An 18,236-nucleotide genomic window follows, 5' to 3' on the forward strand; every position below is an offset into this window, starting at 1 on the left:
ACTTCCCACCCCCTATAATCCTCAATACAGTTGGTGGTGTGAAGATGAAAGGCTAGCCAATTAGCCACCCACTACAGCTGAATCAATCATGCAGTCTTTGCGATGGTCACAGAGCAGTGGAGTATGCAATGATCTTTTTCTCTTTACGGACAAAGATTTAACTAATTGTGAGACTTAGCAATGCCCCCAAATATAAAGGGCAATAGGGTTTTCAATCAGAAGCTGTGTCATTGCTTTATAAGTCACGGCTTATCTTCTGAGAAAGATTGTTACACAGAGACTTCTTTAACAAGTTTCCGAATGCCCTAGATTAGTCACCCATTGCTTATTTAGACCAAAGTCTCACATCAAGGCTTTCTGCTTTAGAACAATGATCAGTAATCCTCAAGGTAAAGCCAAGATTCTGTCACATGACAGCTACACATTCAATTCCATGATGGCCACATTAATGTCTGTGTAAGGGAAATGCTAGTCCAAACTGAAGTTTGACAATACTTTTCCCTCCTTAATAGGGTGACATATGAGGAGAAGGAGAAAAGAGGAGGAAAGGGAGGGGCAGAAGGACCCCAGGGAATGAGGGATGGGGAAGAAAAAGAGAGGAGGCAGAAGGCTTGCCTGCTCAGGAGAGAGAAGGGGTGCGAAAAGGGGACAGGAAGAAGAGGAAGAGGGTGGAGCTCAGGGAGGGTGGAGAGAATCAGTGGGTTCCAAGGGAGTCCCTCCTGGTCAGGCACCCTGATCTCGTGGGAGTGTTCCACTTATCACAGGGCTCTGAGGTTTTGATTAGTGGATGAACCCCAGTTCTCCAACAGCATGTGTGTGATGGGGATAATCTAGCACTAATGGCAAATGTGCTGTAGGGAGCCAGTCTATGGCATTTTAAAGTTCGGATAAGGCCTTCTGGCCAACGTGTTTCTGTAGGTCATGACCTAAAGGAAAGACCTGCCACCCCCCCACCCCCCAGTGACAAGGCAACCCACATTGATATTGGGAATTACAAAAGCAAACAAAAATGTGGGAGGAACCCAGAGATTAGCAAAGCAAACAAAAATGTTGGAGAAGCCCAGAACTCCTAACTGACTGTGAGGAGGACTGAGGAAATCTTTGTGAGTCACTGAAGAGACGAGACAAACTGACTGGCAGAGAAAGGAATGGTGTTCCTCCAAAGACAGAGCTGAAAGGTCCCTGACAGCTGGTATCAGAAGTGATTAGGCCACCTGACAATCCAGAGGCAGGCGGGCAGCATGCACCTGTGAGCCGAAGCTGGTCATGGCTACAGCTGAATTCAGACCCTCAGAAGGCTTGGTCCAGGCAGAAGAATTCGTAAGGTATGAGAAACCGGAATGAAGAAGAGGACTCAAATGTGGGGGCTGGGGTTTTTTTAAAGGCGATAATAACACTCTGATATAGGCAGGTGAGCAAAGTCAAGGACCAGAAACTCTGAGCTCAAATCTAATCTACTTCTAGCAACCTACTTTAACTTGAACCTTCATTCCTTCACTCGTCCATGCTTACACCACCGTCTGACCCCACCAAGTCTACAGCGGCGCTATCCTCCTGATAAGCTGCGTCAGTGCGATCTGGGTGTCCTTTTCAAAGCCCATGAACAGATTCCTGGGATTTTTTCTACATAGTATTTGAGAATGATTTTATCTAGTATACATTTTCTTATTAGTCAGATTCTGCTGGAATGTCTACAGAATCTGAACTTTTTGGACAGTTATGGGCTGAACTGTGTCCCTACAAAAATTCATTTGCTCAAGTTCTAACCCCTAAGACCTCAGAATATAACAATATTTGGAGATAGGTTCTTTGAAGAGGTAATTAAGTTAAAATGAGGTCATTAAAATGAGTCCTAACTCATACGACTGATATCTTTATAAGAAGAGGGAATTGACACAGACTTACATGGAAATGACCATGTGAAGACAGGGAGACATCTACAAGCCAAGGAGAGAGGCCTAGGAAAGATCCTTGCATCACGGGCCTCAGAGAACCGACCCGGCTGCTGACACCTTGATCCTGGACTTCTAGACTCCAGAACTGTGAGAAAATACATTTCTGTTGTTTAAGCCACCAAGTTTGTACAGTTTGCTACAGCCGCCCTATCAAACTAATACAGGCAGGTATATGTAAATCTATTCTGGTTAGGGTAGGTACAGTGGATCTAAAGAAATCCTAGTCCAATAAGGATTCACCAAATAAATCACCTTCCAGGTCACCTACCATTCTCTTTCCTCTTTTGTACCTGCAATAATTTACTTTCTTTGAGACGATTAGTATGTAATTTCACATTCATTTCTTGCTCTTGGCCAGATTCCATGCGACCTGGACACACCATCACTGTCTGTTACGCCCTTTTTTACCTCCTCCCTCACTCCTCAGAAGTCACTTGTACTCGCCAGTGCTTATCCACTTTTAAACAGCATTCTTCTGGAAGCTTATTCTCAACTACTCTGGACTTCTGTTCCTGAACAGAAAAGACGCAACAATATATATGCTTCCCTCAGTTTCATGTTGGAGCTTGTAGAAATGCCCGGCTAGTTTCCTGAATTACTTCCATCTCTCAGGGAATTGGATCGTTGCTTCATAGCTCCTCCCCAGTTGGGTCTTGTCCCCATGCCACCCCAACTGTTCCCCAAGAAATGCCTGTAGGTCCACAGTGTGCACCGGCCTGAAACACAGGGCGGGGGGCAGACCCAGCAGCAGGACTGCAGACATCTCTGCAGGCCTCCGTCCCAAACTCCTCTGCCACCAGCCTGCTGCACTCCCTAAACTTCTCCCACCAGTTCATTTACTTTGGACCCAAGGAGCCTTCAGCTAAAATACCACCAGAAGATAAGTCACTGCCAATGTGGATTCTGTTGTGAGAATGAATATGTGACAGTTTACTGACAGAACAAGCAGCAAGCTGGGCACTGAGGAAAAGGGACACAAGATTTGGAAGGGGTGAATGAGAGGGCAGAGGCCCACATGCAGAACATGGAACAAGACGGGCCAGGGAGGCCAGGCCCCTCTTGAGCACTCAGGGGGTGGGGAAGAAAGGACAGGAGGTCTACTGGAAACAAAGGAGGCAGCATGAACCTCTGGGGCCCCCTCCTACCCGAACAGTGTGCAATGTCTAGCAATAACATCTTATGTTTGTAAAGGTTTTAGAGCTTACAAAGCCCTTCACACAATCACCTCCTCTGTTCCAAACAACAAAGAAAAGAGGCAGAACACAGACACTCATTTTTAAGGTCAAAGATTTTAAAGCCCAGACGACTGAGTGACTAGTGAGCAACAGAGCTGAGTCCTTCTCACACTGGTCTAGCTTGTACGGTGCAGTGGAGGGGGTCACGTCTGAAGACACGCAGGTCTAGAGGAAACCCAAATTCTGAGACAGATTGACTTCAGAAGCTTATGCAAGTTACTTGACTCCTCCGTTTTTCTCCTGTAAAATGGGGATGTTACAAAGATCTCCCAGCCAAAGGCCCTTAAAGAGCTTAGCACAGTGCCTGGTGCACAGAAACAAACAGCAGACACAGCCATGAGCTCTCACCACGAGTGTCCCACGCCAGGAAGCAAAGGTTCGACCCTACCGCCTGTCACCATCACCTGAGGGGTGTCCCCAGCATTACTGCTCCCCAGACCACCGAAGTCAGGCTCTGCAAGCATATGGTCCAGACTCTTGTTATTTCTTCTTTTCTCTTTCTCTCCTTTTATTTTTTACATGCTTCTTGAGTGATTGTAAGGCAAAGTGCCACAATTAAGAACAAACAATTTAAAGCTATATTTCTCAAACTGTATGTATGGTGCATTCAAATCACCTGAGCATCTTGTTAAAATGCAGGTTCAGTAGGGCTTGGGCAGTGGGTCTGAGATTCTGCATTTCTGACACGCTCCCAGGTGACCTTGACATTACTCATATGCAGGCTGCACTTGAAATAAGAGCAAGGATGCTGAGATTACCACAGGAGAGAAAGGGAGGTGACAGAAAAAAAGAAGGGGTGAGAAGCAAGAGGGGGCCAAAACCACAAAGACATAATGCCTAAGTTGGCTCGTTCAACATCATCAAATGACACATGAAGAGCAGTAAGCAAGGCCTGAGATCGCAGACTCTTACCAAATGGTAACTCTCACTGCTCATCAAAACAACCACCTCCACCACCACAAACGCTACAAGGGATTTAAATGGTTTCTCCCTCTCAGACCATCACCTCTCTACGTGGTCCCTGTGCCCCCATGAAACCTGCTTCCCCCAGCTGATTAAGCCCTTAATTTCTGGACTAAAAAGACCCCTTCCTTCAATGTAAAGACCGTTCTTGACAGCTGGTACTCTTTTCATCTTGCATCCCCTTGGTCACCTGTTCAATTTTTCCAACCATGGATCAGCACCGTCCGCTTACTTCACTGTGGTCACTGTACCAGAGGGACCACAGACCGCCAGAGAATTGTCAGGAGCCAAATGAATTGGCAGGCCCCCTGCAGGGTTCTGTTGTTTATACACCTTGCCTGGGATACAACTCCTCCCTCACTGGCTCCTTCGTGTTTTCCCCACAGAAAGGACTTAAAGAGTTCACCTAGCTTCCTATATTTCATAATCTCTTTCTAAAACCCTTGGGTCCCATGCTCCTGAGAAGACAGAGACCAACAGGAAGCACCTCCTCTTCAGCTTGCCCCAGAGCAGCGGTCGGCTATCCCGGCCGCAGAATCACCCGGACCCCCTACGCCCCACACCCACTCTAACTTAACTGTCGAGGCAGGGCCTGGTCATGTGTGGCCAAGGGTCAAACCCACTGCCCGTGGGAAGTCATTATCCCTAACCAGGAACTAACAGGAGCAACGACAGCATCATCCACAATGACTTCTGTCTCTCTGCAAGGACAGCATCATCATCCTTGGTGGGGAAGAGGGAGAGAGGGAGTTATCCTAAGCTCATTACCTTCTGTGAGTGTTCCCACAGCGACGTTCCGGAATGAACAGAGTTCTGGAAGCAGTGGGGAGGCCAGTGCTAAAGATGTAACAATTTATGATTCATTAACCCCAACCTTGGAGAGCTGGACCACTCCTCTGGGTCTTCCCGCAGAGCCGGGTGCAGAGCAGCTGCCACCTGCAGGGTGGGAATCACCCACTGGCAGAGACCAGGGAAAAGGATCCAACTGCTGCACTCAGGCCTCCACGAGCCACAGCCTAACTCTTATGAGGACACATTTTGTCAAGGTGCCAATTGAAAAAAAACAAACCATTTTCCCATGTAAGTGTGTAACTTCAGGAGTTTAAAAGGCAGCTAACATAGCAGAAAGCTCAGCCAAGGAATGCAAAAGAAATTTTCTGACTTCGCCTGTATTCTACCTAAATGCCCTTCCTCTGAGACAGGACTCAGCTGAATACGCTCAGTTTCCTAACCCTAAAAAATTAATGAAAACTAAATGGAATAAATATGACAGGAAAGCACTACAAATGAACAGAATATATTTAATGATTAAAGGAAGGAAGGCACTCAGGAAACAGCTGTAGTCTCTGCAAATAAACCATCACCCACCATGAAATCCCTATAAATGAAAACATCATACCTGATGAGATCTGGCTCTGCACCCTCGTTCTTAAAGGAGGCCAGAAGTAGTCTCTCTCGAGTTACAAGATCATCCAGTAGGCTCTGTCTTCGGTCCCCTTCAAGCTGGGTTCTGCAGACATCTCGTTAAGGTCCAACAGTGGATGAATTAGCTCATTTTACCTGTCATGTTATTAAGTGAGCTCTTCAAGGCAGTTCTGACTGCTGCAGACTCTGATCAATCCCGTCTGGAAGAGACCTGAACCATCACCCTTCTTCTCTTGCTCTGACCTTCAAGGAAAGGACTTGGACAGAACCATGGCAGAGGATTACACACCCTGACACCACACAAATTACAGCAGGTAAATATGACTTTCATCCTGGTGACCAACACTGTAATGATTATTCCCGTCCAGCGGGACAATATGACTCAGTGAGTCCTTAGATTTTGAGCTTTAGCTGTCAATGGTCAAGGTTGTTTTCCTACACATCAATGTGCTAAACACTCTGTTAAAAAAAAAAGAAAAAACCAAAAAAAGAATCTATATTGCCCTCTTTCTTCCATGTTAACACCTATTAATACCTAGAATACACTTTGTAAAGTGCTACTTTATGCAACAGATTCTCTCTAAAAGTTGTTACAATCATTTTATTATTTAAATAAATTGTATGATCTAAAGAGAAATGCAAAGAGGTAATCATATTTTAATGTGCTAATCTACCAGAGTAGGAATCCAAAGCCTACTAATCCTATTATGACCACTATCTATGATCTTAAAGCAGTTATTTCACCTTTCTACTGTGTTTCTTTCTGTGTTATGCAAGATAAACTCTAACATGTTTTTCAGCATAATTTATAAGTTATGGTTAAAAAAACAGGATTAAATCTCAAGTTTTATATACTAGGTTTCTTGAGGCAAACTATATGAGTTCTAGGCTGAGCATGTGTGTGTGTGTCTATGTGTGTTTTAAAAAACAAATCAGCCCTGGCTGGTGTGGCTCAGTGAGTTAGGCATTGTCCTGCAACTGAAAGATCACTAGTTCGATTCCTGGTCAGGGTATATGCCTAGGTTGTAGGCCAGGTCTCAGGTTGGGGGTGTGCGAGAGGTAACTGATCAATGTTTCCCTTGCACATGGATCTTTCTCTCCCTCTCTTTCTCTCTCCCTTCCCTCTCTCTAAAAATAAATATATAAAACCTTTATAAAAAATTAAAAATAAAAAACAAAACAAAGGAAATGTTGATGGAGAAAACTTCTGCCTCAAAGAGAACAAGTGGAGAAAGCTAACAAACATTCTGCAAGGACATATCTGACACAAGACATAAAAAAAAACAGGCACAAAAATAAGCCACCTTAACATGTTGCGTTTTATCTGCCTTTTACTTTTTTATGAATGGCCTTTGTTTTATTAGCACTAAAACACTGGTGATTCAAAGCAGCTTTGGCCACACTGCCTAGTTCTAGTAAGACATTAGTAAGACGGCTGCTTTAGATTTATAGACACTTTTCTTTTTAAAAGAGGGCTGGCAATCATCAAATTTAGGCCCCCCAAGTCCTAAGGAACTGGCAGAAACAAGTAGCAGCATGACTATTCCCTGGGTGGAAAAACTGTGGCCCCATGAATATACAGCTTTTCTTGCTAATTTTGAATATAAAGAGCTGGCCAACTAGTGAAATAGTAAATAAATCTGTAAAAAAAAGTCCCTAGTAACAGAGAGTTGTTAGAAAAATCATAAACCACCCAAACCAATGTAGATAAGTAGTATTAGTGGCTTTAGATATTTAAAAATATAATAATAAAGGAATTCTCTCAGCATTGCAGAATGCCATGCTTTTCTGAGTGAAATTGCTACCACTGTTTCTCCATCTCCTCCCCCTGCTGCAGTCACTGCACTCCCCATCAGGGAAACCATGCAGTAACAACACCAAGCAACAGCGGGCTTAAGTACTTCTTCTGTATTAATAAAAGGGCCAAGTATTCATCTTCTAATCAATGCAACACCAACAATGAATATCAATGTGCTTCAATTAGTGGTAAATTGTCAATAAAGCAGAGACTTTTCTTCTGTCTAAAAGACGTTCCTCAGAAAGCAAAAACAAAAATGACAGAAGCTGTAACATGAATTATATAGGACAAAATGGGAATTTTAAATTGTGGAAACTATTAATTATATCACAACACTATGCTCAACCTACTCTGGCAACCTGTGGTTTTCAGCATCCAAACCACCCAAACAAACATAAGCTCAACTATAATCCAATATTACAGTTAAACACAGATTTAATTGGCTCAAGGATTTAACCACAAAAATAAATTGCAAGAGTATCCTTAGAAGACAGAAGAACTTTTTAATAATCTTGGAGTAGTAGAAAATCTTTCTAAATTGAAAACCTACAGGCATGAAGGTGAGATAAATCTGGCTTTATAAAAATTTTAAATATCTGCAAAAAATTACAAGTTACAAACTAATAGTGGCAAATTTAGAAAGGCAAAAGACATATGGAGCACAGAAAAAACGCTAATAATGCTAATCAAGGGAACAACACTCAGCTTTGCATTAGTAAAAGAAATGCAAACTGAAACATATATCGATCTCACCTAGCCAGTAGGGAGCTGCTGCGGAGGCAGTTATGGAAGGAGCCCAGGAGTGAGGTTCTCTCAGACATTCTTGGCAGGAATGTAAACAGGTTCAACCAATTGCCAGATTGCCTTTCAGATATCTAACCAAATTTAACTGGCACATTCTTTCAACAGGAATATTTCCTGCAAACATATTCACACATCTATACAGAGATTCAGAGAGGGAGATGTTCACTGCAGCATTATTTATAATAGCTAAATACTAGAAACATCCGAAAGCTCAATAAGGAACTAACACATCTACACAATGGAATGTTTTATGGCCCCCAAAATACTGGGGAAGCTTCTTATGTACTGATTATAATGATAGTTAACATTTCTGAGCACTTACTACATGCTTACATGAATTATTTGATATGGAATAATCTGCAAAATGCAGTGTTAAACCAAAAAATAAATATTCAAAAAAGCAGTAGCAGCACCAAAAAGCTACATTGTAAATAGTACATTCTGATTGCATTAAAAAAAAAAACCAGATAGCCATCTATATGTTCGTATATACACAGAAAATCTCAAGGAAGGATATGCAAACAACTGTCTCTAAGAAGGGGAGCTAGGAATTTAGAGTGTGAGGGAGACTTATTTTTTTATTGACTATTGTTTGTATTGTTTGATTCTGTCATATGCTAATTAATAAAAACACATTTCAAAACTATACGTATAGTATAACACCTTTATGGTCAAAAGATTTTTGTGTGTATTTATGTATATGCACATACACACACATGCACATTTGTTCATGCCTTGAAAAGCCTAGGGTGAGAGGTACAACCATCAACATTGTTAACTATGAACAATGAGACGGAACAGGATGGGGATGAGGAAAAGGGAGTAGAGTCACTGGTAAAAAACTAACAAAAGCAACTGTGTAGGAAGAAAATACTTCTAATAATAAAAACAATAAAGACAACTTTTAAAATTTAGCAGACAGTTACATACTTAAACTCGTTACGAATGGACTAACTTCATTGGAGAACATCAGTTTCAGGAGCAGTAAAACTTGGTGACTGTGTTTGGTGGATTAGTAACTGAAGAACACAATCACAGACAGGTAATGTTGGAAGAGACCTCAGAGACCCGTAACCCAATGCTCTTGTTCTCCTGACCAGGAAACTGGCACCCAGCGTGTCTAAGTCCCCTGGCTGGTCACACAGTGAGGGGCTAGCCCAGCTCGTTCTGCACGAGATCGTGCCTTCCCCACCACGTTGTGTGGGGCCTGACCACGAACACGTTCCAGGGCCTCTCCACCCTGAAGTTCTCGGCACTGCTCATTTAATTTTGCCACTTCTTAGCATCCTGTTAAAAACAGTAACAATACTAGTAATACTAATTCAGAATATTCTGGCCTTGGACAGGTAGCTCAGTTGGTTAGAGCATTGTCCTGATACGCCAAGGTTGAGGGTTTGATCCCTGGCCTGGCCAGGCACATACAAGAATCAACCAATGAATGCATAAGTAAGGGGAACAACAACTTGACGTCTCTCTTTCCCTCTCCTTTCCTCTCTCTAAGATCAATTTTTTTAAAAAAAGTGTATTCCCAGAGACTTCCTGTAAATCTGGGAAAACTAATCAGTGCTCCACTAGGAACACTCTGCCTCTTTATTTTTAATCTATTCAGAGAACAGAGAGCATACAAAGAATGGCGGAAGGAGTTGCTGTTAACAAGAGACTAAAGAATCACCTAGGCAAGGATCCTGCTACATGTATGTACACACATGGCAGTCGGGGGCATAGCAACAGGGTAAGGAAGGGTGAGAAAATAGGGCACACAGACAGTGGATGGTGCAGGGGTCTCCTCTTCCACCATCAAGATGAATAACTGAGGAAGAAGGTCAGCGAACATACAGACGAGGCAAAGGAAGCTCTAATTACCATAGCATGGATGAGATGGAAGGCTGTCACTGAAAGCAGATCGTGATTTCAAATTACCAACACCTACTACCAACGTCGTGAAGCCCAGCTTCTCTGCATAACCTGGTAGGCACACTCAGCCTGAGATGAAGTGCAGTGAGCGTGGTGTGGACCCAAGGGATGCGCCACCCCACTCCGGCTCCTGGATGTTCTCTTTATCCTGTAGAAAGCTTAAGAATTTAGGCAAGCCTTACTAGTAAATTAATTGCTCTAGAGAAGGGAGAGTGCAGATAAACCCTTCCCAGCGCCATAACAGAACTGCAGAGGACAGTGCAGGCTCCTAGAGACCCAATTTTTCTGGCTCACAAAGCATTTCACCTTTTTTTTTTTAACAATCTCCACTGAATACCTGTCATGCAGAGGCCTTCCTCAAAGCACTGATCACATTCTGCAAGTACTATTTAATACTATCATTATCTGCGTGCTATGATCTAACCTCCTGACACAATCATAGACCCCATAAGGAAGGACTATGTGTAAACTCTCAGTGGTGGCTGTAACTTTCACAATCATGAAATAACAAGTAGCAGCTGATCCTCGAAGAGGGCTTATTTTATGCAAAGCACCTTCTATGCATATAATTTAATCCTCACAACAAGCCAATAAACCACGTATACTTCAGTAACCCCTTTTTTTCTACAGACGAGTAAAACAAGGCATGAAGAGATTCAGCGACTTATCCAAGGTTACCCAGAAAGTGTTGACATCATCTTTCACTGAGCACCCGCCATGTGGGGGACTAGTCCTGTGAGGTGCTTTAAATGTATTCTCTTCAACTTTCACAACAGCCTCGCAGAGTATAATTACTCCTACTCTGTAGAATGGAAGTAAGGTCAAGGGAGACTGAATCGTCCTTTGGCCCTGAGGAGGTGGCAGAGCCGGGCTCAGCCTCGGTTCTGCCTGGTTCCAAAGTCAAGGTTCTCCCTACTACACCAGTGGTGCCCTGACTCTTGGATTCCATGGAGCAGAAGCTTTCCAAACAGACTGGGGAAGAAGGGATACTTACATAAAGATACTGGGGACATATTTTGCCATGCATGGATATTCAAAAAACCTCAGCAGACAAAACTGTTTTTACTCTCATGATAAAAAAAAAAGATTTTAACATTTAAAACTAGAAAGGACCATGTAACAAACCATAAATATAAAAAAAACGTCTGCTGACATAAACATGATCTTGTCTTTATTTTCCTCACAATAAAAGGCACCAGTGCAAACTGTCACGGACAGGCGCAGGGTCTGAGAACAACCTCACTCCCTTTGGAGCCGTGAGGGGCTATCACTGAAATCTATCCCGTCAGCCTCTCCACACCCTTGAGTCTGCTGTAAGGCAGTCGCTGCACCCATCTAACTCTCTCTCTACCTACCTTTGTTTTCCAAAACAATAAATCAAGTAGAGAAAAGCTATTCATAGATTTTTTTATTATTCTACAGAACTTCTCCCAAGATATCTTTTGATACTGAATCCCTTTGTAAAGACATTTTAAAATTCTCTTTAAAGTAGCAAAGATCGTGCCCGTGAATACTGAAGCTTCACAAAAAGCCAATCCTGTGAGTAACTGTAACAGCCCTGAAATTCCACACACAGCCCCCACAGCACACACCTTTTCCCAACTGATGGGGCAATCATAATTCCCATCTCAGAGAAGCCCTGGGAATAGAGTTCACGTTTTTCAGCAATTTTAAACTCTCTGGCTGCAGGAGTCTGCTCTATGAATTGCAAACTAACTGCTTCGAAAGCACAGAGCCTTCATTTTAATTTCACATTTATTCTTGCCAGGAGAAAAGTACTTTTTTTCAGGAAAGAGCAATAACATCTTGTGCCTAAACTCCATGAATTTAATTGTTTGGAAGGTATTTTCATAGTACTTATCTCTCTAGCATTTCCTAGTGTTCTTTGGAAAGCTTTACCAATGCAGAAGGGCATAAATTTACTCAGCAAAGTACCATAAACTCTCAACTACCCGACACAGTAAGGAAATGTGGCATTCAAATATTCACATTGAAAAGGTCACCCAACATTAATTACGCCTCAAAAAAAGGATTAAAAAGTCACTCTATTGGTGATTTATGGACAAAAAGTTTCTAAGAATTACAGCATCATAAAGTATACCTAATAAACCCCGGTGAACACTGTTTAATGTTTGCGATGATTAAGGAGGGCAGCGAGGAGCTGCACTATAAACAGGATTTCTCTTGGCACTGCAGCAGCATGCCAATTAGCAGGGAATTCTAGTTGAAGACATGCCAGGTGACAGTTGATTGTATTGTTTCTACTAAAGTAGAATTCAGCTTTTAAACAACTGCCTTTGAGGCCAGACAGCCCTGCACTTGGATGTTGGCCTTCCATTTCCCAGCTGTGGGGTCCAGGGCAAGTTACTTGAGATCTCAAAGACTCCTCTCCTCGGAGTAAAAACCCCTCTGCTGGAAGACTGGATTCTCTCTCCAGCTCTGTCAGTGACGTGGGCTGCAAAGTCTGACCTGGCCTCAATACCATTTTTGTAAGGAAGGGAAGGAACCACCCGAACAAACAAACAATGTGAGGTTATTAGGACTGACAAGTTGCTCTCTGACAGATCTGAAATCTGGGGGTAACTGCCATAGAATTGTTTGAAATATCTGGGGAGAGGAAGGTCAGGGGGAGGCAAGGTGGGTGGGGGAAAGAAAATTAAAAAGAGGTCTTCATTACATAGAAACTATCCTTTCCATTCTATTAAAAACTAAAAACCAAAAAACTAGTCTCCCTGAAAATATAATGGCTTGGAGCGCCCCCATGAGGTGGATTATCTGAATTTCATCCTTAGTAGGGGTTTCCAGTCCAGTAGAAATAGACACAATAATTTGAAAAAATACCTACGATTTTAAAGAGAGCTATTATATTCCAGTTGAGTTTTTGATTTCTTCTAGGAAATTCTAAGTTATTCACATCAATGTCCTTAAATATTTTCATAATGTAGTTAATAATTCCATTTGGTATTTTTAAATGATTAGTGTTTAATTAAGCAATACAGAAATCACTGCAACACCAAAGTCTAAGAGATTTTACAAGATGGTCAGACTGCAAGCATGCAGAAGAACAAAGTCAATTATTACTATGAAATGCTTAGTACTCTCTATAATTAATAACTAGCAAGATATTGTTATTAGAGAATAATAAAAGTTCTTAATTTGTACCTTTTGTGCGCTACATATTCAGCACATAAATTTTGTAAGATGACTAATAATTGGTTACCTTAATGGAATTTAGCAAATACACAGTTGTTAATATTGTATTGTGTAGCAATACTTAAGTTACCTTTCTAATATATGTGGTTTAGGTAACAATAAAATGAATTCACACACCTTTGACCTCATGTGCAGACTTCCTAATACTTAGTACCAAAAGTGGAAAAAACAGCCATACCCATATGAAACTAGTTGAGGTCTATATATTAAGACTTGTTGATTTTAATAAAATAAAAACTCCTATTATAAGAGACTAACTGCAGTAACAAATGGTACCACAAGGAGGGTAAAGTTACAAACTAAATGTATCAAGAATATCCCAATTAAAAATAAGGTCCCTCTTGCTTATGGAAATTAAACTTTTTGAAACCTTAATGGGTTAATAACTGAATATTTGGAAAATCATGCACCTAATCTATTTTTTAAAGATTTATTTTTAGAGAAGGGCAAGGGAGGGAGAAAAGAGAGGGAGAAACATTGAATCATTGCCTCTTGTACATCCCTATGAACTGGGGACCTGGCCTGCAAGCCAGGCATGCACCCTGATTAAGAACTGAACCAGCATGAACCTTCTGGTTCACAGGCCAGCATTCAATCCACTGAGCCACACCAGCTAGGGCATGCACCTAATCTAAATCAACTTCCCTGGTGCCATAAGGGATTACGCTTAGGGAAAAATTTTTTAAACATTTTCTATGTTTTATCTAAAACACTACATTCCTGTATTTCTCCATATTTAAAAGTGGGTAGGGCCTTAGCCAGTGTGGCTCAGCTGATTGGGTGCAGTCCCACAAATAGAAGTGCCGCGGTTCAATTCCCAGTCCAGGTGTACAAGAGGCAACCAGTGTTTCTCACATCACTGTTTCTCTCCCTCTCTTCCTGTATCCCTTCCCCTCTCTCTAAACCTTCTCTCCCTTCCTCTCTCCCTAAAAACAATAAAAAAGTGTCCCCAAGTAAGGATGAATAAATAAATAAAAGTGGGCAGTAACAGCTGTTTCCTTGAGATACTAAAATTTGGGATTTGAGTATGAACTACGGACAATTTTAAGAAATGAAATGATCAGTTTGAGGTCAGTTTTCAAACCCACATAAACTCAGGTTTAAAGGATTCATTTAGTTAATAGGGCACATGTATGTTGCTAAATTGATCAGATTATGAATTTTTTTAAAGATTTTATTTATTTATTTTTAGAGAGGGAAGGGAGGGAGAAAGAGAGAGAGAGAGAGAAACATCAATGTGCATTTGTTGGGGGTTATGGCCTGCAACCCAGGCATGTGCCCTGACTGGGAATCGAACCTGTGACACTTTGGTTCGCAGCCCGTGCTCAATCCACTGAGCTACGCCAGCCAGGGCTTAGATTATGAATTTCTTAAAAAAATGTTTTAATACTTGACAGTGTTGGTGGAAGACTGAGCTAATGACAGAACTTTCTTCAAGCAACTGCCCCCCTCCAAATTCCCAAACCCGAGGCAGTGTCTATACACTATGGGAGAATCTTAAGGCAAACAAGTTACATCCCAATAATCTACATAAACAGGAAAAATATATGGTTTCTACTGGTCCTGGGTTCTCAGAAAATGAAATAGATCATTCAAAATTCTAGAAACTCCAGGAGTGGAATCACTGCCCAGGACTGTTATGGCAGTTTTCCCACAGGAGCAGTGGCTCTTCAAGGTGTCTAGACGGGGCAGTGCGGGGCTCTGCATAAACACAGCACCGACAGCATTAGCTCCCTGCACTGCAAAGGGTGCACCCAAATACATCCATTCCTTCAGTGTCTTGCTTCACCAGCATATTCACTGTAACACATGTAACAGACACTTAAAACAGAAATCAAGATTATAGGCAATATTTTGGAAACCAGGTCTTCCTCAAGCTGTGGAAAAATCTGGGTGGTCCAGATTCCTTCCTTTCTTAAAATACGACTGTTTTTCCTCCCACCCTAGAAAAGAGGTGGAAATGTTTACATGGATACATCTGATGTGTTGACACAGCTCTTAGCAATAAGTCCTTCAAAAGGGCGATCTTTTCCTTCAGATTCTGCAACAAAGCTCTGATTGTCACCGTAAGCTGAAAAGAAAAGAACACATCCTAAGTATGCTAGTCCAGAGGGTTAGAACCTACTAAAAGTATCACATAAGCACTGCTCTATGTACTATGATTCAATCAAGGGAGGGCTGGAAGAGACACACAGCCAGTCAGCCTCCCAAGGACAAGCTCAGGGTTGAAGGAATCTTAAGGGTCACTCGACAACCTGACCAGTTGGTAAGCCACTCCAGATATGAACACTGACAGTGACTGGAAACTGTCACTTTGCCCTCGCCATCTACTGAATCCTGCCTCCCGAGAACTGGTCCTCTGATCCTGTCTTCCTTGAAGAAGTGCAGGAAACCACTCCCCAGGCTTCATTCTCCCGGTGAGAAATCCACCACACACTCACCCCTGCTTCAAACGACAAGACGTCAAGGGCCACTGACGTCCCAGCCAGTGCTCTCTAAACACACTGGTGTACTTACAGCTCATCTGGAGGTTTTATAGCAGTGTGTGCTTTGTCTACAAAAGGAATGTTACCCACACATCACTCATTTTCCAGGATTGTGTGAATTTTTTCCCAGTCATTCTACAAACCCAGAGGAAATGTTTGAGACTCTAAGTGCTGCATTAAAAGATGAAAGTGGGGTGGGGAGAGAGATTCTCAGAAATTTAGAAATATGAAAAATAAAATTGCCCACGTAAATTAAATAGTCAGCTATGGATGAATCAGAGATATGTTTAAAAAGACATACTATCACAAGTTGTCACCTGCTATCTTGTTAAAAGTGGCAATTATACAACTATAGTGGGAGCAAGGGCTCCCTCCTTAGATGAACAGCAGAACACCAGAAAATGGCCAGGGGCTACACACATGGAGCAACCCTCAAAGGTATCAACAGCCCTGGATGGGTGGCTCAGTTGGTTGGAGCGTCATCCCATATACCAAAATGCTGTGGGTTCGACTCCCAGTCAAGGCATGTGCTTAGGTTCTAGGTGTGATCCCTGGCCAGGGTGCATACAGGAAGCAACCAATACATGCTCCTCTCTCACATGGGTGTTTCTCTCTCTCTCTTTCTCTTTTCCTCTCTCTAAAAATCAATAAAAAACATATTCTTGGGTGAGGATTAAAAAAAAAAGATATCAAGAGCCAAAAAATGTCGAACCTTAACTATTCTAACACCTCTGGAAACCATAGAAAAACTACCCACGTGGGGAAACACCACAGAGAGGGGATTTCTCCTCGTTCAAAAAGAGCTAAACAAACAAGTAAAAAAGCAAAACACACACACACACACACACACACACACACACACACAGGCCTAAAAAGAGTCTACAAAATTAGACCAAACACCAAACACATTCAAGAGATGAAAGAGAATGTAGCCATTAAAAAGTATGACTAGAATCTAAATTTGTTAACATAGGATATCCATCACAAGTAAAAGAAAAAAAAATCAAGTCATAAAACAAAATCTCACCCACTCAAGGACAAATAATACAGGAATGAAATATGTCAAAATGGCAAGGTGGTGTACCTCTACGTAGTGGGATTGCACAATAATTATAAGAAAATGATTACTTTTACAATCAGGAAAAGTCTATCATCATAATTTAACAGAAACCTTCTAAAGGACAGAAAAAGAAGGAATGCCTAATTCATATATTAAGCTAGCACACCCTAGTAACAATCACTGACAGAGATAATGGAGAAAAGGAAACCACATGCCAGTCTCCATTAAGGATTATAAATGTGAAAGCCTTTTTACATCAGCAAAGCAAATTCATAATTAAATTAAAAATTACAATATGCCATCACAAAGTAGAATTTATTCTAGTAGTTTAAGAATAGTTTGATGTTAGAAAATCTAATAAAGCTAATAATGTTAATGATTAAAAACAGAATAAATATATGATTAATGCAGCATGGGGGAAATGAATTAAAAATAAAACAAAGTAAGAAAACTATGAATGGAACAATACTGCCTTAACTGCAATATTATTTAACTTAGGTCTAGTTCTAACCAATGCAATAAGACAAGTTAAAGAAATATATAAGGAATAGAAAGGAGATAAAATTATCATTATTTGCAGATTATTAATAGTCAATTTGGAAAAGTTAAGAGAATCAAATGAAAGATTACTAGAAACAGACAAAGAATTCGCTATGCCAATCAACCATAAAATGAAAAATATCAAGGCATTCCTAAATTCAGTTATAGCTAGGAAGAATTTTTTAAATTATTATTTTTAAATTTCATTAACAATGTCAACAAAATATAAAAATTATCTAGCACAGTCCTTGACATATAGTAACTTCAGGATATGCTGCTGAAAGAATGAGTAAAAGGAAACAATACTGTAAAAATGTAAATGCTCTCCAATGTAATCTATAAATATACTATACATCTATTCAAAATCCCATTTGAAGTTCTTTTATAGAAGAGGAGGTGGCAATTTGAGGCATAGCACAAAATTCTTTTTAATAGAGCTATGAAAAATCACTCTAAAAGAGGGGAAAATGAAAAAAATATTTAGAAAACCCATGAATAGGTGTAAAAAGGGGGGCATTAAACAATCATTTAATCATTACTAAAAAAAACTACAAGAGTACAATGCTGGCAGTTACCAACAACTTCATTAGTGCAACAGAAAAGAAGGTCCAGAAGCAATGCAGGTGTGTAAAATTTCAATGAATGAGCCCAGGCTGGTGTAGCTCAGTGGACTGAGCATGGGCCTGTGAACCAAAGGGTCATTGGTTTGATTCCCAGTCAGGGCACATGCCTGGGTTGCAGGCCAGGTCCCCAGTAGGGGGTGCACGAGAGGCAACCACACGCTGATGTTTCTCTCCCTCTTTTTCTTTTCTTTTTTTTAAAGATTTTATTTATTTATTTTTA

At 41.3% G+C, this 18,236-nt stretch overlaps 1 protein-coding gene across 2 annotated transcripts in view; it reads right to left on the reverse strand.

Annotated features, from left to right (window-relative positions):
* The window catches only part of STX8 (syntaxin 8), a 243,914-nt gene that overhangs the window by 208,242 nt on the left and 17,436 nt on the right, over positions 1 to 18,236 (reverse strand). For both annotated transcript variants that reach the window (XM_045824154.1, XM_045824153.1), the window contains exons 3-4: positions 15,284 to 15,378; positions 5,553 to 5,663 (exon numbers count right to left, since the gene is read on the reverse strand). In XM_045824154.1, the coding sequence (XP_045680110.1) occupies positions 5,553 to 5,663; positions 15,284 to 15,378 (206 nt within the window). The remainder of the gene's footprint in view (positions 1 to 5,552; positions 5,664 to 15,283; positions 15,379 to 18,236) is intronic.

The sequence above is a fragment of the Phyllostomus hastatus genome, unplaced genomic scaffold (assembly GCF_019186645.2).
Source record: "Phyllostomus hastatus isolate PE091 unplaced genomic scaffold, TTU_PhHast_1.1 phas_scaffold_55, whole genome shotgun sequence".
NCBI classification, from domain to species: domain Eukaryota; kingdom Metazoa; phylum Chordata; class Mammalia; order Chiroptera; family Phyllostomidae; genus Phyllostomus; species Phyllostomus hastatus.